The sequence below is a fragment of the Papaver somniferum genome, chromosome 2 (genome assembly GCF_003573695.1).
Source record: "Papaver somniferum cultivar HN1 chromosome 2, ASM357369v1, whole genome shotgun sequence".
Taxonomy (NCBI): Eukaryota; Viridiplantae; Streptophyta; class Magnoliopsida; order Ranunculales; family Papaveraceae; genus Papaver; species Papaver somniferum.
In genome coordinates, this window is record NC_039359.1 from 123,211,012 (window position 1) to 123,235,945 (window position 24,934).

At 36.7% G+C, this 24,934-nt stretch overlaps 2 protein-coding genes and 1 pseudogene across 3 annotated transcripts; 1 reads left to right on the plus strand and 2 right to left on the minus strand.

The window, feature by feature from the left end:
* Positions 1–4,177: 4,177 nt before the first annotated feature.
* Positions 4,178–5,851, minus strand: LOC113353888. 2 transcript variants are annotated; one of them, XM_026597357.1, is made up of 4 exons: positions 5,718–5,851; positions 4,703–5,232; positions 4,545–4,585; positions 4,178–4,476 (listed from the first exon to the last, which is right to left on the minus strand). In XM_026597357.1, the coding sequence occupies exons 2-4, from the start codon at positions 5,196–5,198 to the stop codon at positions 4,381–4,383; spliced, it is 633 nt and encodes a 210-aa protein (XP_026453142.1). In that variant the 5' UTR covers positions 5,199–5,232; positions 5,718–5,851; the 3' UTR covers positions 4,178–4,380. The 2 variants fall into 2 exon arrangements, with proteins under 2 accessions (XP_026453142.1, XP_026453141.1); XM_026597356.1 differs by having other exon boundaries at positions 4,181–4,476; positions 4,545–4,633.
* A 9,286-nt stretch (positions 5,852–15,137) lies between these two features.
* On the plus strand, positions 15,138–15,868 carry LOC113351874 (annotated as a pseudogene).
* Positions 15,869–16,302: 434 nt separating this feature from the next.
* Positions 16,303–23,749, minus strand: LOC113353889. Its single transcript, XM_026597358.1, has 5 exons — positions 23,703–23,749; positions 17,483–17,597; positions 17,215–17,372; positions 17,023–17,118; positions 16,303–16,613 (listed from the first exon to the last, which is right to left on the minus strand). Exons 1-5 carry the CDS (start codon positions 23,742–23,744, stop codon positions 16,560–16,562), a joined length of 465 nt encoding a protein of 154 aa, XP_026453143.1. The 5' UTR covers positions 23,745–23,749; the 3' UTR covers positions 16,303–16,559.
* Between the last annotated feature and the right edge of the window lie 1,185 nt (positions 23,750–24,934).

Below are 24,934 nucleotides of genomic sequence, written 5' to 3' on the forward strand. Positions count from 1 at the left end.
ATGTTAGAAGAACATGTCTATGCTGAAAATGTTGTGGAACCTTTGGTTTCAAATACAATAGGCTTTTCTGCCCCGACCTTCATGAATGATATTTCTTCTAATATTCCATATGCATGTGATGTTGATACTGATTTTGATATTGTGCAATTATCCTGTGAAGAGCATGACTTAGGTAAATCTTCTGTTGACACTAATGATCCTATGCAGGAAAACATAGTTGATGTGTCTGATTCCATACTTAAGCCACAATATATTGCTTCTGTTGATGATAATTTGAATATATCGGATAACCACGATTCTGAATTAGGACTTGTGCAATTTTTTTGTGATGATGAGCATGCTACACATCTTGAGTGTGACTTGGATAATGCTGATGTGACTGATAATACTGATACTCTTGATCTCATGCATGTGAGACACTTAGATGTCACTTTCTTGCCTGAGTCACAATCTGATACCCTTCCACCCAACCTAGAGTTGGTTTGTACCCATATTGTCAAACCAATTTTTCTGAGAGTCCCTAATCTAGGTTTGGAACTGTGTGCTTCCCAAGTCCTTTTGGACTATTTTGCATCTAAGTATAATATCTTTGAGGAACCACAGTTGGAATTAGCATGTGTACCTGTCCCTAGCAAAGTTCATTTCGAATTAGACCTTGTGCATGATGAACCCCAAAAACTGCGAGATTTTGTATCCAAAATTTTATCTGTTGAAAAATCCAGGTTTGGGGGTAGCTCATTTTGTTTCACAGTTTCAATTGCGTTTATTTCCTGTTATATTTGTGTGAAGCTGTTGAAACCTCTACACTTTGTCTTTTGGGTTGATCCTCAACTCTTTAGATTGTTAGTGTATGGTGAATTTTTTGTATATAATCCAGTAGATAAAATTTCTTAAAACCCTTTTGTTCCTTTTGTATATATTTGCTAATCCAATATGATCTCGGCTGAAATATGTTGGATTTTTTTCCTTGAATAACGGAGTTCTAATCTTGCTTTCGCCGAAATCGGGTATTCTCTTTCCTTTTTCTCTACTCAACATGATCCTCTTCATATGTTGTATTATAATTTTGTTCATATTTTGAAACATTGAGGACAATGTTTAGTTTAGGTTTGGGGGTGAAAAGTAGATACTTTGATAATATGCCATAATTGAAAACAAGAACTCCTTCTTTTTGAAAAAAATGAAAAAAAAAAAAATTAAAAAAAAAAAATCATAAAAATGGAGCTCATTTACCTTGAAATGTTGACTCTTGTGCAAATATGTAATTTTAGGAGTCTTAGTCTAGATATTTAGGCACCCTGATTCTAGCACAATTCACATGTGATAAGAAACTTGCACGCGCACGATCTACCAATACATGTATAGCCTCGATCTTCAAGGTGTTTGATAGGAAGTTAGATTGCCAATCACTTTAGAATACTGAATGAGACTTGACTAGCTTGTTCTTTGGTTGGCTGGGATAGAAGTTGGAGGATACGTTAAGAAAAGCAACCATAGAATTTGACCGGATGCATTCGATAAGGGCCACCTCTTGCTAAGAGTCATGTAATTATGTTTTTCTTTTTGTTCATGTATCAAAAGTGTCACTATGTTGTAAAGATCAAAGTTATTTCTTCAAAAAAAAAATATAAAAATCAAAAATCAAGTATTATTTATTCCATGTTTTGTCATGTTAAAGACAATAGTTCTCTCTTGTTCCAAAAATAAAAGAGAGTAATCAATGTAAATAAGAGTCATGTAAAGAGTCATCTTTTTGTTGTAAATAGTCTTGTAATAAGCAAGGAGGGTGCAGCCATCGATGTATAACGCGGGTAAACTGAAATATCACCAACTCATTGGGTGAACATTCACAATTCTCGTAAAGCCGGACAGCTAGCTTGGCTTAGAATTCGGTTCTTAGCCTAAAAACTATCTCTTGGTGATTAGTAGTCATAACTTCAGGTCATTCTAGACACATGTGTAGATACACTTTACACTCTTATCACATGTCTTTTTTTGTTATCAGTGCTAGGATTGTGCCTTAGATAGCTAGATTGACATCTCCATTTTGCTATGAGCTTAAACTGTCTTGCACATGTCACATTTGATGGAATCTGAGCTTATATTTTGACCTAGAACTTTGTAGGTACGTTCTAAGCAAACCTTCACGAGACTTCACTCGTCCACTAGGGACACTTAGTGGTTTAAAAGGCTTAGTGCATATGCTAAATGCATTCGAGAGACCAGCGACAGTGGTATAGGTAGGATTTCCTTAGTTTTGTTTTACTTGAGGACAAGTAAAATTCAGGTTTGGGGGTATTTGATGAGTGCTAAAAAGTGCATATTTCTATATATTTTTCTTGGCATTTAACTCATCTTTTGTGCATTAATTCTCCATTTTAACCCATATTCTGTATTTTCATTGTTTTCAAGAATAAATATTTTTATTAATTAATTTTGCATTTTTAGGTACTAAATAAAGCCTGGTTAACTCACAGAGCGAAAAGAGCAAAGGAACGGCAAAGAATCCCGCTAGGAGGAAGCGAAGAATGATGTTTGCAAGAGCCGGATCAATTAGAAGTGGGCTTGAAGAGGAAGAATTGTTCTTAAAGAAGATATGGGCTTGGCATACTCAAGACCCAAGACCCTTACCCAAATCCATTTCCATTATCCATACCCATTTCCATGAGAGCCGTCAGATTGGATCCATATCATCATCCTACGGTCGCCTCATCATTGTGCATCAAACTCCGAAGATCCCGTCAAACACTATAGTACCTAACTCCATCTGAAGCCGTCAGTTTTGTTGTATCTCATCATCCAACGGTCGCTTCTATCGCGTCGTTGGATCATTCCATCACCTTTTCATCCTACACTTTCGCTTTGCTGATCATCAACCTTTGATACACCCGCCTCACACCCTAGCATCAGAACCTTATACCCCTAACCAAACGGACCCTTCTTCTCCATCGAGTTCTTCTTCTCATCTTCCCCAAACTGCAGAGAGCTGCTCCACAGTTCTGCAACTCCATCACCTCCACCAGCTACACCTTCTTCTCGAACCACACAACCACCGACAACACCACGACATCTCTCCCTAGCCTAGACTTCTTTCCAAATTCACATCTCTGAACCCTAGGTGTGGGTTTGACAAGAAAGCTCGAGCTAGGGTTTCACCAACAGCGAGGAGAAGACAAAATTGAGGGCAGGAAAAGCTTCAGAAGAGCAGAGGGGACATACCCAAAGCATGGGTCGAGCAGAATTCACACATGGGTATGTCGAATTTGATTTTCCCCAAAAGTTAGGGTTTGCAAATTTAGGGTTTTGTGAAATTAGGGATTTTTTTGTAAGCTATAAAAGGGAAGCTGTAGAGAATGCAAAACTTGTTCTTGGGTCATCCGAGATACCCCCTAATTGGGTTAATTTCATTTCAATTTCCATTTCAAAGCAATTTAGGGTTCTTCAATTTCTGTTCATATTTGTTCTTTGCTGTTTAATTCCATCTTTCAATTTTTGCTTCTCACATGTTAGTTAGTTTAATTTCCTGTTTAAATCTTAGAGAAGACTATTGAACCATGTTGGTTAACCATTTGGGTTAGACCCTGTTGAGCTCAAAACACTTAGGTTAGTGACATTCCAAGGGTTCACTGGCTTGTGATTAGTGGTGCTTTAAACAGACCATTAATGCTAGGAGTTGGTAATAATCTAAGGGATGAACAAACCATATTAGTTAGAAACCTAGGAACCTAAATGACCTGTGATTGTTTATGCTTTAATCAGATAGGCAATGCTAGGGGTTATCTAAGGATTTTAGGTAGTTAACTAGCCACATGACAAGGTTAACCCAGGTGAACTAGCTAGGTGAAAGAGAATTCTCATCCATCTTCATACACTTCCATTCCCACTGTTTTCAGTTTCTTCACTGTTTTCTTTCACTTGTTTTATCTTCACTTTTACTCACTGTCAACATTTCTGTCTTGCATCACTATTCACTGCCTTCATCCATCACTGCTCACTACCACTCTAGTTCATTGTCACTGTCACCATAGTTTACTGCTCTTAGCTCACTGTAGGATAACTTTAGCTAGGAAGATTTCAATCACACTCAAGTCCCTGTGGAATGACCCTGTTCTTGCACACAAGCTACAACTGACCCTGTGCACTTGCAGGTATAACATGTAGGCTGCTTCATTGTCTTATTTTCTTACACTCTTAAAAGCCTACCATTAAGTACAAAAGATGGCAAACTCTATAGCAAAAAAGTTGTTATACTTTAAGATTTTATAAGTACAGGTATAACATTTGAACCATAAATATGAAGACTTTTGGTCCGACGATATACATATATATATTAACTAGCTATAGCAAAAAATGTGCAACCCATGTATGCTGACTTGGGTACTAGAACTGAACCTTTCGGTCTTTCAATGAAGCGAAGTCATCTATGATATCCTCACATTTCACTTTTTCAGCAATTTCTCTTTCAGCATGGACTACCATACAATCTCCAAGAAGACATCCTCACATTTCACTTTTTCAGCAATTTCTCTTTCAGCATGGACTACCATACAATCTCCAAGAAACTCATCGCCCATCTTGTTACGAGCTGCCGGTTTCACAATATTCATACATGAAAATACCCTTTCAGTAGTAGCTGTTGAAAAGGGAAGAGTTAAGACAATCCGAATTAATCTATCTATCAAATCATATACATTTGACTTACCAGTTTCGACCAATCTCCGACATAATTCAGCCACAGTAGTCATGTTTCCAAAATCTGGATCGTTGACAATGTCGCGTTTGTAATGTTTTAGTTGGCTTCTTAAAACACATACCTCTTGTTCTGTGAAATCTTCAGGATAAAACTTCTCCGCTAGACGACAAAGGATATCAATGTCAAAAGATTTATAATTTTCATCAGGACTGAAAGCTGAACACAGCACAAGTAACTCCATCGTTTCCTCTGTGAATCTACGGCTTAGCTCCATTAGGTGAAAATCTATGACAACATTAAATATATCAAAGCGGTATTGATGTTCAATGGTAATATGGTCTTTCTGCTGACAAGAACGACTGGTTCCCATCGTATATTGATCTGAAAATTCAGGAAGGACAATGTCATGTTCATCACAAAAGAGTTTGATGCTTCCGAAAAAAGTTTCCCAATTTTCGTCTCTCAACTCTTGAAGAAGCACTTTTGTAGTCTTGACCAGATGCATGGCATTAACAATGTCTTGAGTTTTTTGTTGTAACCTGAATAGAATTAGTAGATACATGAAATCAAAACTAATAGTCTACCACTTGCTAAAAAATACCCAATATAAAACTGAAATCAACAACAGTAAAGTGTAAACACCCTACCCTGATCTTAAATGACATAATTGGTAATTAACATATAACATATACCCAAATTTCCCTATCAATGGTCAATCAATGTCAAACTAATAACATTGCGAAAGAAGGATCAAATTAAAACCCCTAAAATTTAGCAAATCAAACAATAGCCCTAATTTCTAAACACAGTAGGAGAAGTAGAGAACCCTACCAGGCTAACAACAATTCAATCCACTAGCCAATTAATCAAGATAACAAAATCAAGATTACAAGAATGTATAACCAAATTAAAGCCCTAAATTTTAAAAGAAATATCTCCAGCACAAAAATTATACCCTAGATTGACTAATTGTAGTAATTGAGATGCTAAAACGAAAGTTAAAAACAATAACTAGTATCAGTACCTTGACTAATTGAATTTCTAACTGGGCCGCATTACAATCTTGTATGAATCAAACTATCAAAGCGTTGGATACCAGTAGCACTAGCAGTGAGGAGAGGAACAACAAGTTCTAACACTTCCAAGTCCGAACAAGGAAAAGATAAGATAAATTGATTAAAGAAGTCTCATCTGACTTCGACTAAATTACCCCACAATCTCAATTCTCACACGTTCCCACTCACAAGTCACACGTATCAATTCATTGATATGGGCTTAAGTATGGGCTATTATAAATTCAGTGTTGGGCTAATACCAAAAATAAGAACTGTTTTTTGGGGACCATGGTTATTTTGGGTGACCATGGTTTTATTTTGGGTAAAGACATTAGAAGTAAATCTAGGTCACCCCTTATCTAGATATTTATATTAATACCTAAATTATCCTCTTGATTAATTTTTGGTAATGATTAGTTAGTGTTAATAATAGTTAGTGTAGTGATTAGTAAAATGATTAAGTTAAAGATAATTAATGAGATTAAAAAATCAGATGGCTTTTTTTTAAAAAAGAAGCAGAATTATTGAGAGAGTAAAGTTGGAGAAGATGAAGAAGAAAAACATGAAAAACAAAGGATTTTACCAACCACAACCGAAGGAAGAGTATTTGGGTACCCAGGTATGTTTCAAACTTAGATAATGTTGGTTGAATTGCTCCAAATTTTCAAAAAACTGTAAAATTTTAGGGTAGATTTGGGCTTGTTTGGTTACCTTATGTGAAGAACAGGTTACCGAACTCATCTGAAAGTGTAGTTCGGTTACCTTTTCCATATACGCCGGTTACCGAACTCGTTCTTTAATGGAGGTTTTTAGTTGTTCGGCTACCTTTTCCATACACGCAGGTTACCGAACTTTGTTTATAAGACTTACAGAGTAATGTTCGGTTGGTTCGCAAACTTTAACCCAACAACATATCTAACCGAACTCCACATGTATGCAATTAGTGAAGAGTTCGGTTTGTCAAGATTTTTTGCGAACAAACCGAACATAGTGGAACAAGTTTGGTTAAATTGAAACTCAACATAGTAGGAAAAATAACACAGTTCGGTTACATTGAAAAAAAAAAATTCTTTTTGGAATATAAGTAGAATTCAGTTACTAGATAGTTTTAGAAATTTTTGCGAACCAACCGAACAAGGTAGATAAACCTCGGTTATATCATAAATCAACATAGTAGGAAAAATACCACAGTTCGGTTACATTATTATTATTTTATTTTTTTTGTATTATGAGTAGAGTTCGGTTACTAACTAGTTTTAGAATTTTTTGCGAACCAACCGACTCGGAGTTCGGTTATGAAAAATTAAATTCGTGATAACCGAAGTGTTCTTCGTGTTCTTGGTTTCAGAATGTTCGGTTACAAAACTAGTTTGTTTTAAAAATTATTCCTAACCGAACATGCCACTTTAACATCCATTTAAACCATATTTTGATGATTTTCCTATCCAAAAACGAATAAAAAAGATTGATGGGTTTTTCAATCGAACAAGGAACGTCAAGGAAAGAGAGAAGAAGAAGAGAATAAACTTTTTCTCAAAACTAAAAATTTTCGATTGTTCCTTTGATTTTGATTTGATTTTGATTTTGGTTAATAAATTCATTTAGATTAGATGTATATGATTAGATTTATATAATTATTAAGTTAGTTTTAATATAAATTAAAGTAAAGGGTAAATGGGTATTTACCTAACTTTGGGACACCCCTTATAAGTATAGGGAAGTTGGCCTAATAAGACCATGGTCCCCCAAAAAAACCATGGTCCCTAAAAAATCGTTCAAAAATAAACTGAATATACATGAACCCTGATTTTGGGCATACCTAAATCTTTCTAGGCATACAAAACAATAGTCCCATCTTGGGTGACCTTATAAGGGGTACCCTATGGGTAGTTCAATTACCTATATACCCTTAATACAAAAATCTAAAATCAGTTTTCTAAAAAATCAAAATCAGTTTCCCTTACCATCTCTTCTTCTTCCTCCTCCTCTAGCCGAACTCTTCCCCCTCATGTGAAAAAAAAAATTCATCATCGTGATTAATTGTCGATTCGTAAAAATTTGATCGTCGATTAAACTCAACCACATAATGACTCGTACAAAGAAAAGCAGGGACTATGCAAACCAAATCGTCTTCTAATCCATCAATTGAAGAAGAAGAACCAATTGAAGATGAAGGTGTAGAAACTGAAAATCAACCACCAATTGAACCAGAAATTGAACCAACTGCATCTCCAACTCCGGAAATGAGGATAAGAAAGCAAGTTTTACAAACCCAATCTCCTATTTGTTGTTTTTCATTGATTAAATGACGGTTACAGTGTTGGGTTCGGCTCAAAATTGAGTTGCGTTTTTAGCCGAACTGTTCTTCACAAAAGCTTCCTATAAGTGTATATGAACAGTTCGGCATGATATTTCATGAAATTTCAAGCCGAACCTAGTCACAGATAGAGATGCATAGGGGTTCGGCGTATTCGATAATCATAATATGTGCCGAACCTAGCACATTTACGAGATTCGGCTATTACGATATTCTCAATATATGTCGAACCAATAACAATATTTTAACCCAAAAAATAACAAATTGATGTTCGGCTCATACGATTTTCGAAATATAAGCCGAACCAGTAATTATTTTTTTTCCGAGCTATTCAGGATGTTGTTCGGCTTACTATGAAACTTTCATATAAGCCGAACTAGTGTCTAGCAAAAGGGTTGGAATTGAAAATTATAGGTTCGGTGCATGCAGTAAACAGATTCAGTTAGCCGAACCGTTCATCAATTGGTAGATTCGGCTCATATATGTGAACCGAACCTCAACCTGTTTCGCCGAATCATGATCCAAAAAATAATCTAAACAACCTTTATAATTTTGAAAATTATCTTAATCACTAAACAAAATATTTAATCACTAATCAATATTACTAACACTAATACGTAAAGAACAGATTTGCCATTAAAAAAAAATTGGATTAAGGGGTAATCTGATTTTGCTATTTCACAACCTTTTTTGTCTTTATGCAGTATGCCTAATAAGATTTCAGTATGTCCAGAATCAAAATTCATATACATACTATAAAAAATTTGTAGCAAATCTTGGGACGGGCTAGAGCCTGCTTTAGCCCCTTGCTAGGCCCGTCCCTGCTGGTATAACTAACAAAACTCCTTCAATTAAAGAAACTCCTGAAGTTCAGAAGAAGACAAATATCACTAAAACCCATGTATGCATGTTTCTTGATCTTTCCTTTTATTTTTTATTTTTGAAGCATAAATCTATCTGGTTTATACTCATATGATTTTGGTTGTTTTTATCTTTGTTCATAAATTTTCTTGCTAATTAAATTTTTTCACTAACGAGAGGTTGATTCGCAGAAACAAAGGAGGATTCCTGAAATTTATGGTGATACCCCTCCTTCAAAAGATTCAGTTCCATTTACTGAGAGGAATACAAACAGCACCTTGGTATGGATATTCGCTTACAATTTTTTCTTAGTTTTTTATCTTGAAAATGTAATTCATAATAGTTTGTTCACAGGATCCCGAGGATGCTAGTAAAATTCGTGCTATGGCCAGTAAGTTCATGAAGGATGTTGGTCGAGAAAATGCTATCACCTTGGTATGAATCCTCACTTATAAATTTTTTTCTTGTTTGTTGTCTTGAAAGTGTAATTCCTAATAGCTCGATGATGGTTCTGCAAATGATGCTGGTGTTCTATCTCATGTTATCCCCTCGGTATGGATCCTCACTTGTAATTTTTTATTGTTTGGGTCCTGAAAATGTAACTCATAATAGTTCCTTCAGAGGTTCCCAAGGATTCTACTGAACATCTTGCTAAGGATGGTGGTAAGAGGGATAAAGCTCATGGTGATGTGCATCCATCTGGAAGCTTGGTACGGATTTTCATTATAAATTTTTCTTGTTTTTTTCTCGAATTTCGATTTTTTTTCTTGCAGGTTGAAGTTCCATCCAAATTCCATTCAACTAAGAGAACTCCCTTGATTAAAGCAACCCTTGTTTTCAGAAGATTACCGACCCGGTAATGAAGTCTAATGTCACTAAAACCAATGTATGAATGTTTTTTCTTTGGGATTTTTAACAAACTGCCACACTTGCAAATCCCGATTCAAGAAAATACCACCGTTTTTTTCAAAGTTTATTAAATGCCACAACCGTTAGATATTCCGTCAGGGCCCACTAACTAGGTCTATAATCATTGAAAAAGTCAATACAACGTGTCAACATTACCTAACTACCCTTGAATTCGTGTTGGTCCAAACTCGACAATGACTCACACTATTAGGTCGATTTGAATCAGTCACAAGAAGCATCATTACCTAACTACACTTGAATTCTCTTTCTCTTTCCTTTCCTTTCTTCTCTTCCTTCTCCTTCTTCTTTTTCTCTGGCGTTCCAGAGATGAAATCTCTGTTGAGAAAACCTTGCAGAAAATTAGTGAAACCAATCAACCGAGTGTGGTGCTGATGAGTTCATAGTTAGGTCTGGTTAGAATCCACGATTGAGTTGAAGCGAAGTGTTTCTGTGAAGGTTAGAGTTTGATGTTGAGTTTATTTGGAATTGATAAGCTAAACGGGATGTTAACAGATGAAGATCAAAGGGTTATTGCTAAATTGAAGTTGTAGTATTGTCTTGAAGAAGAATTGAGATGTTAATGAAATTGTGAAGAAATTAGGGTTCCTGAAATGAATTTCGAGATTCAATTAAGGGTGAATAAGAAGGAATTAAAGGATGGGTTGAATAGATTGGAAGATTTTGATGGATGAATTGAGTTTGATTGAGAGAATAGAATATTTGGGAATTGAATTAGGGTTGGTTAAGAACTGATGTTGATGGATGAACTGAATTGAGGGTTTAGATGATTAATTGGAGGTGGGTTTGATCTGAATTGAGAGTTACGGTTGGAGACTAGCTTAAGTTCAATAGTTAGAGTTTGTATTTGGAACTCAGATGAATTATGAAGTTATCTGGGATGAACTGCTGGTGCTTGAGTAAATGAGTTTGAGGTAATTGTTCTTCTCTATGAATTTTGTTTAAGTTATGCAGTTTTGTTGTTGAATTTATGGACGTATCTATAGACAGTGAATGGAGATGGATAAGATGAGTATGGTGGTTATGACATGAAGCCATGATTACAGTTTAGAATTTAGGGTTTGAATGTATGTTGTTGGTGTTGTCTATGCAGATGGAAGCACTGGTGGAATTGAGATTTAACAGAAGGAAAGACAAATTTGAAGATCTTGTTGTTGTTGACTGATCGAATGGACATTAAGCTCACTTCCATGGAATGAATGGGTCTGTGATAAAGAGGGGTTTTGAGTTGAGGTAGTGATTCATAGGCATGGTCCTAGTAGTGTTGTGAGATGATTGTGCTGTGAATGTGTTTGAGTTTGAGTTATGGGTTGCAGAGAAGAATTTGGGGCTCAAGATAGAAATTGAATGTGTTTGTGTTAGATTGAATCATTGCAGGGACACGATAAGTTTATTGGATGTTAGAGAACTGAAAAGAATGAAGCAGCGATGGAAGTATAGATGAATGTTAGGAATTTGCAGGGAAAATGGCTGAAATTTGCCTGAGAAAAGCGCAGAAAACAGCTGAAACTCGATCTAATCTTTGTTATGTTGAATCAACTCGGTACCGACGATGGCTTATTCTGGTTAGCACGATGACTGATCCAACCAGTCAACTCAGACCGGCAATGACTTACACTGTTCAAAATAAGGAATGGGTTTGGTGAGTTGGTGACAGATTTGAGGATGTATATGTCTTTTACTAAGCTGGATAAATGCCACCTATGCACTAACTGATGGCAACAATTTTTTTGGATGGAAAATGTCAAACGTGTGGCATTAAATAAACTCTGAAAAAAACGGTGGCATTTTCTTAAACTGCAAATTGGAAGTGTGGCACTTTATTAAAATCCCCTTTTTCTTTCTTAAAGCATAAATCCATGGATCTTTCCTTTTTTTTGAAGCACAAATCTATCTGGTTTATACTGATATGAATGTGATTTTGGTTGTTTTTATTGCAGGCTGAGAAATTATTCCCCCAACCATCAATTATGAGGAAAACTTCTGTATGTATCTCTATTCATAAATTTTGTTGCTAATTAAATATTTTCACTAACGATAGGTTTATTCACAGAAACCAAGGAGTATTCGTGAACTTCTTGTTGATACCCCTAAACCTCCTTCAAAAGATTTGGTTCCATATTCTGAAAGGAGTTCAAATAGCAGCTTGGTATGGATATTCACTTTTTTTTTTTCTTGAAAATGTTATTCATAATAGTTTGTTCACAGGATCCCGGGGATGCTAGTAAAATTCGTGCTCTGGCTAGTAAGTTCATGCAGGATATTGGTCCAGAAAATGTTATGGCCATGTTCGAATCACAGTACAGAGAGGGCATGACTGTAAGTTGTCACACTGTTTGGGTTATGTTACTCAATTAGATAATTGTGATAACTTTTTAATGTGTAGTTACACGATTTACCTTTTATGCTTCTTTTGGGAAACTTCTCTTGCATTTTCCTTTAGTTGTTATTGTTGCTTCTCTTTTTTCCTTGTTCAGATTTTCTTCTTTGTGTTTTTGAGTCTTAGTCTAGGGAGATTATGTCAAAGTTGTTGGAACCGTCACGTTTTCTATCAGTCTGTACTGTCTTGGTCGAATCTTCAAAAGATAAAGACGATTGAATAACTTCAAAAAGATAAAGATGATGAACTAGATTCAGATTTCGTGTGCAGTGTTTGTTAGATTTTGAAGATCTCATGTATAGTGTCGCTCGCCATCCTAATTGAGATTTCTCAGGCCATGTAAAGTGATGGAGGAATAAAGAAGCTCATTCCATTGGGATGATCCACCTGAGTAGTTCTCCATGGCTGTAAGTTTCTGTTGCATGTGAAGAGAATTGGATGGGGAAGGGAAAAATGCTGATAACCAGCTTGTTTCTCCTCAGTCCTCATTTATCTGGATTGCTCATGCCTAAACACTAAACAGTTATTGATGTAGCGGCTTGTTTGTACTACTAGGGAGATTCCCATAAACTGTTCGATTTTGTTGGCCTGTTTTTTTGTTTTTTTTTTTGTTCTTCTCTTGTTTCAACTCACATTCTCAATGTTGTCATTCACCTGAAACTTGAATAGTCCTAAGGTAGTTGCAGTTGTTTGTTGTCTTGAAAGTGTAATTCCTAATAGTTCCTTCACAGGATGATGAGGATGATGGTCCTGAAAATGATGCTGCTATTATATCTCATGTTATCCCCTCGGTATGGATCCTCACTTGTAATTTTTTATTGTTTGGGTCCTGAAAATGTAACTCATAATAGTTCCTTCACAGGTTCCCAAGGATTCTAGTGGTGGTAAGGCTGATAAAGATCATAGTGAGATTCCAGTGGATATGCATCCATCCGGAAGCTTGGTATGGATTTTCATTATAATTTTTTCTTGTTTTTTTGTTTCTCGCTATTATAGCATGGATGTGGCTCGTGTTATTGACGTGGCTCGTGTTATTGATATGGTTTATAAGGATTGTAATAAGGATGGTGGTAGTCTAAGTCCTGCTGCTAAGCTTCATGGACCATCTCATGATGATTCAACAGTTTATGGACATAATACTAAGTAAGTCACTAGAACCATCCCGTAGAGATCTGTTTCGTAATGATGAGTTATTATGATGTTTCTTGAAAGTTCCATCTCCCTGTTTTTATTGAATGTTTGCAGGGATACCTTAAGTTCTGCAAGTGTAGATGCTATCGTAGATGCTTTTAGGGATCGCTATGGTGCATTTATGGAGGAGATGAAGGAGGAAGTGGATAACTTCGAAAAGGACCAGCTCGAACGATCTCAAAAATTCAAAAAGAGCATGTAAGAAAGAATTAAAGAGTTTGGGGACAAGGAGGAAGCAGCTCTGAGGAAGTTGCTGGAAAAACCTCCCTTTTGGTAATGTTACTTAACTTGCAACTTACTTTACCTTCCAGTTCTGTGCGATATAGTGTGAATATATGTTCTGACTAGCGCCTGTTTGTCATTTGGAGCAGCACCCAGACACGATCTGGATTACAGAAAAGTAATGTCTTAAGGGAGGAGTACCATTTGTATGAAACTGAAAGTGACGTGATGAAACCGGGGATGGCATTATGTTGTCCAACATGTCCTTTGGTCTGAATTGGTTTATCATACACTGCATTGGCATTATGTCAATATTCATTACGTGTGCGTAATTTATTTCTGTGGTATTTAGTGTTGACATATTTCGCGTTGTTGGACTAATGACTGGTCTATCTTATTTTATTTTCCAGATCACTGCAAGCTGGAGGAGTTTCAATCTGTATATGAAGTACTTTTTATTTTCACTTGGGTGCACAGATGGTGTAATAGAGTTTGGGGAGTTGTCCATTACGAAGAGGGCTTCTTGTGAAACAATAGTTATCATTTTGATACATATTGATATATATGGAAGACGGTAAGGGGTAGATTTTTGTGTAAATTTCTGTTTACCACGACCTGTCAGAGAGATGTTAATGTCTGCCTTGAATTTTGGCACAATTTGGCGGTTGTTAGTTTCTTTTTGAATTCAGCATCTACTCTTTAGGACAGCCTTAACCGGCTGTACTTCCTGCAATTAGTTCCACTATTGGCTGTTTCAAATTCTCATTTCTCGAGGTCTAGAGTTTATGGACAAAACTCAATAAATTTTTGCTTGCTCGGGGTATGTATGGACCATGCTTATTTTTGTCTCGGGATTTGTGGAGGTTCTCAAACACGAGAAGGTGTATCAACTAGGCTGTAGCAGTGGCAGAGAAGTGCTTCGACTAGTCTTTTTTTACTCTCTCCTCTTGAAATTTGACCGCTTTGAGCATATTCTGGTGCCAAGTACCTAATTTAAAGCAGCGAAATGAGTTAGCCTTGCCATCCGATGCCAAAACTTTAACCTTGGAGTAACGTTTGTGGAAACTATTTACTGCAACTTCGGCCAAATGCAGCAGGTGACCTAAAAAAACAGCAGCAGCAGTAGCGATTAGAATTAGGTGGAAGCATGTGGCATTAGTTCACAATGCCCAATACTGCCGCCACAGCGTGGTATAAAACAAAGCGTTCTGGGGTATGTGTCAGCTGCAGGGGTGCTTTTCTGCGCCTCAGCTCCTAAAGCGCGCTTTCAAGGGAGCCATCTACGTGTAGACAAGTAAGAGACACGTGTCACCAGTCAGCTGAGTTAGCTGAATTATAAATATGTGGAGTGAAACTCTGGTTTCTCACATCTTTACTAATTACTCATTCCATTCGCCAGTCTATTTTGTTTTTGTTCCTGCTCAAACATATTCTGCTCGCAAAGAAAGTTTGCAGTCTACTTCAGTGATCTTCAAGAAGAGATTAACAAAAATGGATTCTCATGGTCAATCTCAAAGCTACAAAGCTGGTGAAACCAAAGGCCGCACTCAGGTTATCTCCCACTGCATCTCCATCTCCATCTCCTTTTGGTTCGATTGATAAGTGACTTATACGGGTGTTTTTCATGGATTTTCTATTTAGTATTTTAACATTTGATGGATTGACATATGCAAGAAAAGACCGAACATGCAATGGACGCAGTGAAGGATAAAGCTAGCCAAGCCCAGGACAAGGTGTCAGAGACTGCTCAGGCTGCTCGAGGCCATGCTCAACAGACCAAGGACAGTACGGGGCACAAGACATCTGAGACTACCCAAGCTGCCAAAGAACGTGCTGCTGAGGCGAAAGATAGCACTGGTAGTTACTGGCAAGAGAAAACTGGGGCTGCAAAAGAGAAGGCCTCGGATGCTGCTTAGTATGCCAAAGAAACTACCCAGGCTGGCGCTCAAAAGACGGGTGGCATGCTGTTGAGTGCGGCTGAACAAGTGACTGGTGCAGCTAAAGGCCCTGTTGATGCTATGAAGCATACCTTTGGTATGGCTGGTGCTGGTGATGATCCTACAGCTGATAGGGATTTAAAAAAAAAATACTCTATCGTGTCATTGGGGTTGTTGTTTGTATTTCTGATATGCTTACATCTGCTCATTTTGAGCATGTTTGTTTGGTTGTTTGTGTCCGTAGTTTTAGCAAATGGAGCTGTTTATTTATGTCAACTGCTGTAACTAGGGTGTGATACTTCAAAAAATCGCAATTTGTTTTCTGGGTTGTGAATTTTTTAGTTGTTAATAAAATCTAAAACTTCATAAGTGTGCTTGAACTGATAAAGCAGTAGTTGTAGAATATTGATACTCCTGTGAATAGGAGTTGCATAGGCTTCATAAAATGAGAAGACGGCATGTTTGATGCCCTCATTCACAAGTGTGCACAATGGTTGTATTGAACCGCAGGCGATTCAACGGGAACGGTCTTTCTGGATATGCAGATAAACAACCACCATCTCCCCATCCCCTCTCTCTTGTCCAATTATCTTATTCCTCCTCCAAAATATCTACTTGAGTTGGTTGATTTAGTTTTTTTCTCATTACCGAGCTGCAAAGCCTAAATAAATGGAGGTCAACTCCTTGGGTGAATTCAAATTCGGCAAAGGACACGAGACTGACGCGCAAGCTTGATCATATAAATACAAATGTACAGGTCAACACGTGCGGATTAAATAAGAAACTGTGATCCAGACATTTGGTCGAGCCAGCATGTAAGGAAACACAACAAATATGCCAACTACTTTGCAGCAAAGGCACATGACTTCCGCTATTCTCCACAAAGCAATGAACGAAATAATCACTGAACAGAATGTACCGAAACTCTATATTCAGAACTTCTAGAATCTACTAGTTAACTGCTGTTGAGCACAAGTTAACACTGCACCCCGTCGAGATAAGACCCGATAGATTGTAAATAGCTGTGAAACTAGAACCACAAATATACATTTCAGGATAGAATTAAACACAGGAATGAAAGAGAAAAATGTAAATGAAATGATATATAATAAAACATGGCAGCAAAAGCTAGTTGTTAAGTTCATGTTTCTAATTAGACTTCAGATTAACCATTCTAAGTCTCTAACATTACACTATGGAAAGAATGATAACCTCACTTGAGTATTCAAGATACCAATTTCTTTTACAGATACCTAACACAGGAGGGCATTCGAAATTGGATGCCACAAAATCTAGGTAAATTTCCTTCCTGATTATTTGATGATATAAACCCTTCAGATCTCATATTCAGTCGTATTAATTGGTTCAAGCAAGCTAGCAACGAAGTAATAGAAAAAACAAGTAGGAAAAGAAAACAATTTCCATAGTTCAGAACGGACCTCATTAACGATCTCTTCACATTTTTTATACAGTTGATGCTTGGTAGCTGCTCCAGATTCTATTTCTAAATTCCTTCTCTTATTTATGCCATCCCCCTATTATCAAAACACCAAGAGAGATAAAACAACACGTGAGAGTTTAACCTCCAAGTTTAAGTGACGCGTAAGAATAAGTGATCAAAATATTATTACCTCCACAACCAAAGTTTCCACCTTCGCTTTCCTTGCAGCAAAATCACTCTTCTTTGATTCCAGTTCCAACTTCGAAGAGTCTAGATTCTTTGTGACTTCCTCATGTTTCATATTTTTCTCTTTCTCATATGCCTTTTTTAATTCCTCCAGTTGTTCCACTGAATGAATCAAAGTATGTTGTACTTGTGTCAAATTGCATGTTTAAAGAACGAGAAAACAAAATCAGAAAGAAAAATAATATCTCTAAACAAAGTTTGAGAAAAAATACCTTTTCCTTGCCGCTCAACAGATTTCGCTTCAAGAGACATGCCCAATAGTCCTTCATCATTTTGCTTAGCCTTGAGAACCTTAACATCTTTCTCAACTGTTTTTGCAGCATCGGCCTGATACAAATTAGAGTCACTAACATATATTTATCATAAAATAGTACCATTTCGTTAAGTTATTATGGAGGCTTTCGAATTGTTTGTTGGGTGCAATAATCAAAAACAAAGAAAAATCAAATAAGCAAAAGTTATTGATACTTAGCTCCTTTATAATGGAAGTGATTGCTTTGACGAAACGAACAAGCTCCCCGTATCTACGCAACAACAACAAGGCAAAACTTTGGAAAATAGAGTGAGTCACGTGTTCAACACGCTGTCCTTAAGACATTAGCGCCCGGCTACACTCAAGAGTGATGCTATAGCCCTCACAGGACGGATATCTCCAGGATAAAACACCCTAATACACCTACTACTAGCATATGTAGTAGATGCTCAACTTGAGCTTGGCAACTCCGAAAAAACCGTTAAGGAAAATCGCGAATGCTTAAAAACCGCTATAAAATATTTTCCCTTAGGGGTCCCTCTAAAATATAGAGCAACCCCTTTCCCATAGATTTTCAAAAGTAGTGAAATTCTTTATATAATTGACAAATACAACTTAAGAAGAAAAACTCCCCGATGTGGGACTAAAAGGTTTATATAGTTTCTTAAAATACTAAAAATTGGAAACTCCACGATGTGGGACTAAAAAGTTTCATTCACAAATAAAACAATAAATTATAATTTTTTATTAAAACTTTAAAAAATTATTTTTTTATTAATCGTTTTCCAACAATCCCCCACATGAATGAAAACTCAATAAAACATGAAAACACAGATAGATCTTGGTAATAAACATCCCAACCTCACGATCCAAACAGACTGATCGTGCAAGTGTTGAAATCATACTAGTCATTCTACGTCCTCTCCCTCACACAAAAGTGTATTGACCCCAGGGTCATACTGGATTGCATAAATCATAATAGTATGAGAGCTTTCATCTTTAGTTCTCACATGGTGAGATATAGGTATCTTTCACCAAAGTGAAAAAGCATGAACTAGTGAACCCTTAGTGACCTTTAGGTCCTAAGTTCCAGTAATACCAAAACCATCAAAATGAAAATCACATAAAAAACGCAGGAAATACCATTTTAGGCAGAGGTGTCCATGAGGTCTTGAACCTTTGCTTAGTGAGATATTACCAGAATTACTTGCTAGAGACAGTGAACTATGTCTTGAACTGCTAGCATTTGATGTAATTCGTGATAACAACCACGGGTGATATCTCCAAGATTGCTGCCAAGCTCGTGCCGTTTTGTCCGTTTTGGCCCTGGACGTATCCTGTTTCTCAGAATGCTCTAGAGAATCAGCTCATATTCTCACAGGAAGCGACCCACTTCCTCATTCAGATAGGTGAGTTTCCATAAAGAGTGTTACTGCTACACCCCACTTCAATCTTAAATTGAAACTATAGAACTCATTAAGACTTATTAAAAAGTCATCCTCCACATGCAGTCACACTATCACGTCTACACCATAGGGAAGGGACAGAGAATGAAAATCTCTGATAGTGTTTACCTTTACCCACCACAAATTAGTTGTCTCATTCGAAACCTTGATCATGGGATCTCCAGTCAGCAAGGTTGAGTATCCTTCATGGCAAGTTTAATATATGAGCTTAAGCCCCAACCCCCTCGATGCATTTTTAACTATCTCTTTGTACAAACCTTTCGTCAAAGATTGCGCGATATTCTCCTTGGACTTTATCCAATCAATGGAAATAACGCCGATTGAGATTAGTTATTTCTTAGCTTTAACTATTATAGCTTGGCTAACACAATGTATAGATATAGCTGGCACAGGCCTATGCCAAAGAGGAATGTCTTCTAAAAAGCATCTTAGGCACTCGGCCCCCTCTCATGCTTTATCTAACGCAATACTCTCAGATTCCATAATGAATTGAGCGATATGTTTGTTTGGAAATCTTCCAACAACAAACCCACATGTTAGAGTGAAACCATATCCACTCGTAGACTTAGACTCCTCTGAGTCAACTATCCAGTTTGCATCATAAAGTCCCAAGGACAACAAGATACCTTTCATAAATCAAAAGAGTATTTTAGGTACCATAATACTCTACTCAGTGCATCTGAATTCTCTTGCTCTGGACTACAATTATATCCACTTAACTTACAATATAGGCAATGTCTGGACTCTTACAGTTCATTAAATTCATCAGACATCCTATAACTTTTGAGTATTCAAGTTAAGATACTCCACTACCCTTATTTTTCTTGAGACTACAAGAATAATCGTACGAAGTACAAGCAGGTTTACAATCAGACTGATTGTATCTCTTAAGCACAACTCAACATAATGAGAACGACTAAGACTTATAAATGTTTGATTATCTTCTAATCCTCATCCCTAAGATTACATCAAAAGGGCCCAAGTCTTTCAAGTCAATGTTCTCATTCAGTGCATGTTTTTAGTGGAATTGATCACATCTATGTTTGTATCAAGCATATCATCAACATACAAGCATACAATTACACAGACATCCTTAACAAGTTACTTGTAGACATACTTGTCAGATTCATTAATTTAAATCCACTATCCATTATCACATGATTAAATTTTCCATGTCACTGTTTACGTGCTTATTTGAAAACCATACAAAGATTTTTCAAATTACAAACTTTGTATTCACAACCTTTCACTACAAAGTCTTCAGGTTGATCTATGTAAATTTCTTTACCTAATTCACGGTTTTAGAAAAAGCTGTCTTAACATCCATCTGATGTATCTCTACGTTCTTTATGGCAGCAATAACAATTAGTATCTCAACGGAAGTAATTTCCGTCACAATTGAATTAGAATCAAGGAAATCTACACCTTCTTTTAGTTTATAGCCTTTAGCTACCAACTTAGCTTAATATTTTTCCACAGTTTCATCTACCTATCGTTTCCTCTTAAAGACTCATTTACATCCCATGGTCTTACAACCTGGAGGTAAACTAGCAAGCTCCCAAGTCTGGTTCCAACGGACTGAGTCCATTTCACTAAATGAAGCTTCTTACCAGAATGGGGTTTCAGTAGATATTAAGGCTTCTTTACAAGTCTGTGGCTCAGACTAAGCTAGGCATGTTATGAAGTCGGTTTCATAAGAAGTCTCAAGTCTAATTATTTTACTTCTCTTAGGCTCAACATCAACTTCATCTTCCTTTAAAATAAGTTCTGACTATTTGAAGATAAATCTAGGGGATCAACAACACATCTCTAATGAGGTACAGGTTTAGAATAAACATGTTCAAAGAACTCAGCATCCCTAGATTCCGTAATAATATTCACACCAATGTCAGAAAAAATCAGAACACACAACCAAAAATCTATTTGTAGAAGTATACTCAATATACCCTATACGAAAACACAATCAACATTTTTGGTTTCAATCTAGTTCTTTTAGGAAGAGGAATTACAATCTTAGTCAAACGCCCCCACACTTTGACACATTCATAAGAAGGTCATCTACCGTTCCATAAACCATATGGAGTTTCATCTGATTCTTAAAAGGGTACTTTATTCAGGATATACTAGTTAAGAGGACTGCCTCCCCCCACAAGGCCGCAGGTAATCCTGAACTAATCAACATGGAAATTATCATCTCCTTAAGGATACGGTTGTTATGTTCAAGGCTTCTAATTGGTTTCCAACTTCAAGTTTATACATCTTAAGGCTTCTAAGGCGTCATCCTTATCCTAAGCAAGTATACAAGATAGTACCTCGTACAATCATCTACGGAAGTTATAACCATCTTTTACCACAGTGGTTTTGGGTTGAACTCATGTCAACTAGGCCTAACTGAATTAATTCTAAAGGCTTAGAATTACTCTGAACATTTGTGCTAAAAGATTTTATAGCATATTTTGATTCTTCACAGATTTCACTTTTGTGTTCAAAATCCAAACTAAATTTGGGTACGAAGCCTATGCTAGCCAGTTAAGCATTGACTTATAAGTTTACGGTTCCAAGTCTACCACGTAAAACAATCAATCACACAAAGATATCACAAGAATCAACTACGTTCACATCATCAGTTTTTCCGTTAAGCTTATATAGACCCAAAGTCCTATAACTCTTGCTTAAAAAATCACTGCCTAGTTACAACAAGTTTTCCAGATTCAATTAAGATCTTAAATATTTTTCCATCTACAACAGAACAAGATACAAGATTTTCGCATATGCTCGGAACATGAAAACTTCATTCAATGTGAGAATATTACAGATATGAGCTTCTGCTCGACCTTTTCCTTTTATGCAACCTCTATTGCATATGAGTTACTCAATAAGAGTTTCTCGACATCCCCTATCCTATGATAGGAGGTGAACAGGTCTCTGTTTCAACAAACATTCTTGGTGGCTCCAAAGTCCACCTACTGGTCTCTCACATTGGTTATTAAAATAACTTCCGACATCATGCCACCAAACTCGTTCTAGTTTGTTTCAACTAAATTAGCATTAACTTTCTACTTATTAAGGTTTTTATGTTGTCTAGAATTTACTGCCGCGTGGCCAGGAATTTTACAAACATAACACTCACCCTTAACTAAAGTAATTCCGGATTCAGGTTTACGAAATATACCTTTATCATGAAGACCATGCTTAGAGTTGCGTTCGATGTTCTCACCTTTGCCATCTTTGGAAGATTTGTTTCCAACCACATGCGGCTATTAGCCATGTCCCTCGGAGATGACACCTTTATTCACAAATCACAATTCCAAATCAGAAAGTAAAATATGAGTTTTGAAGATAACATCTATATATACAAACTTCGTTTGAATCAGCGTTTCAAAAAACTCAGGGTTACCCCACAAAAATTAATTTAGTTAACAACAATTTTCTGCTCGTCAGAATTTTTCAGAAACGTTTTTCTGTTTTGTAAAATATCAAAAAAATACTTTTACAACTCGAAAAATTCTGAAAGTTTACGCGGGTAACTATCAGTATGTCTAATACGTTGTGTCAAAAGGGTTAATCGAAATTCCTTCTATATTAAAAGATAAAATTGAAACTCTACATCTGACCAGAAATTCGTTTTTGTTTTTTCACTCCACGATTAACATCCATGATTCACAAACCAATCAATCGTTTTCGATTATTACAAGCGTTAATGTCTTAAGATTGTTGGGTGCAATAATCAAAAACAAATAAAAATCAAATAAGCAAAAGTTATTGATACTTAGCTCCTTTATAATGGAAGTGATTGCTTTGACGAAACGAACAAGCTCCCCGTATCTCCGCAACAGCAACAAGGCAAAACTTTGGAAAATAGAGTGAGTCACGTGTTCAACACGCTGTCCTTAAGACATTAGCGCCCGGCTACACTCAAGAGTGATGCTATAGCCCTCACAGGACGGATATCTCCAGGATAAAACACCCTAATACACCTACTACTAGCATATGTAGTAGATGCTCAACTTGAGCTTGGCAACTCCGAAAAAACCGTTAAGGAAAATCGCGAATGCTTAAAAACCGCTATAAAATATTTTCCCTTAGGGGTCCCTCTAAAATATAGAGCAACCCCTTTCCCATAGATTTTACAAAAGTAGTGAAATTCTTTATATAATTGACAAATACAACTTAAGAAGAAAAACTCCCCAATGTGGGACTAAAAGGTTTATATAGTTTCTTAAAACTACTAAAAATTGGAAACTCCACGATGTGGGACTAAAAAGTTTCATTCACAAAATAAAACTATAAATTATAATTTTTTATTAAAACTTTAAAAAATTATTTTTTTATTAATCGTTTTCCAACATTGTTATGCCATTCCTCAACAAATAGCATAGCTCCAAACCTGCTATATTTTCTTAATTTTTGTTTCTCCTGAATAAATTATGTCCCAACAAATAACCGCACAGGATATCTTAATAATAAAACAAATTAAGGTCTCTTATGCCCAAGTAATGATGCGGATAATTGTAATTATGTGCGCTAGATCTTCCGTGTATATCAAACGGTTTCAGGAGCATGACCAAAAATACTCTAAACTGAAAGTTTTGAATTATCATTAATACACTACCCCTAAAAAAATTAAAATCCGTTGAAACTACTGAGTTTCCGAACCTAGCATTTCAAGAAACAAGAAAAATCAAAAATGCAAGTAAGTTAAATAAACCAAACCTGCTCTTTTGTCCCATGCATTTGGGCAAGCTGCTTGGACATTTTCTTCAAAGCTTGACAAGTAAAATATCACTTATTAGTAAAAGAGATACTTGTACAAAAAAAGTACGATAAGAATATTGTTGGAAAATAGACACTAAAACAGGGTGAAGAAAAAAATGTTGTATTAGGGTTCAAGGCTGCAATGAAAGATTCTTTTCGACAATTGTTCGACCTTTTCTCAATTGAATTGGCGAGTACAAACAGGTTAATGAATATCGCCGTCAGGATACTTGAAGCCCCACAACAGTTATTGGATTCAAAGCTTGTACGACCTTGATCCAACCAAGAACACACTGATTTTGATACTGATGATGCTTGTGAGAAAGAAAACAGAGAAAGTTGAGAGATGTGTTTTGAATGAAAACAAGTCTCCTATGTAAAGAGGAAATCACACCCTTTGGAGATGACTCTTCATCTCTACAGGCATCTTTTCAGAGTGAATAGGCGCGTCTCCTCCTTCAATGCGTTCATTGGTGAAACGAGTTTTCTGTTCAGTTTTCTAACTGACAATAGGAATCCCAGAACAGAAAATTTCCAACGAGACGATGTCTCGCACTCTGCAGGGAACCCCTTGCCCCCTAGACCCCCAACTACCTGACCGGACAGGTCGAACCCCGGAAGCAGCCTAAATGCCTTCAATTCAAGGGTTTGTTGAAAATATCCAACAAATATAACATGGGGCATGTGACAAATTCGAGCACAAAATTATTTTGACCGCCCCAAAGGAAAGTGTGGATCAATATCTGACCTAGAAGACTTCAAATTTTCGGGTTACAGCATGACGAGACAGTAATCTTAGGTTTTTATTAAAGAGGGACACCAGCATGTTGCTGAAAATGTTATTGTGGTAGCAAAAGCAGCAGATAACCATATTTTTTTGTGTATACCGACTGACGATGGTATTTTGGCTCTATTAGGTCCCCCTAAATTGAAGTCTTTTTCTTGACATGCATTTTATGTAACTGGCCCCCAACAATCTAGAAAAGATAAGAGCATTCATCATAGGGTGTACAAAATGCCCGGAAGCCTGCGGCCTGTTGTGTACCGTTCGGGTCCGAAGGAGCTCATGGGCGCCCGACAGGCTGTCATGGGCTTATCCGACCTGCCCGATAATTATAAGTGGGCAGATCCGGGTATTTGTTCAAAAATTGGAGCCCAGCCTGTTTGCCTCCCCGGTAGCCTGTTTATTT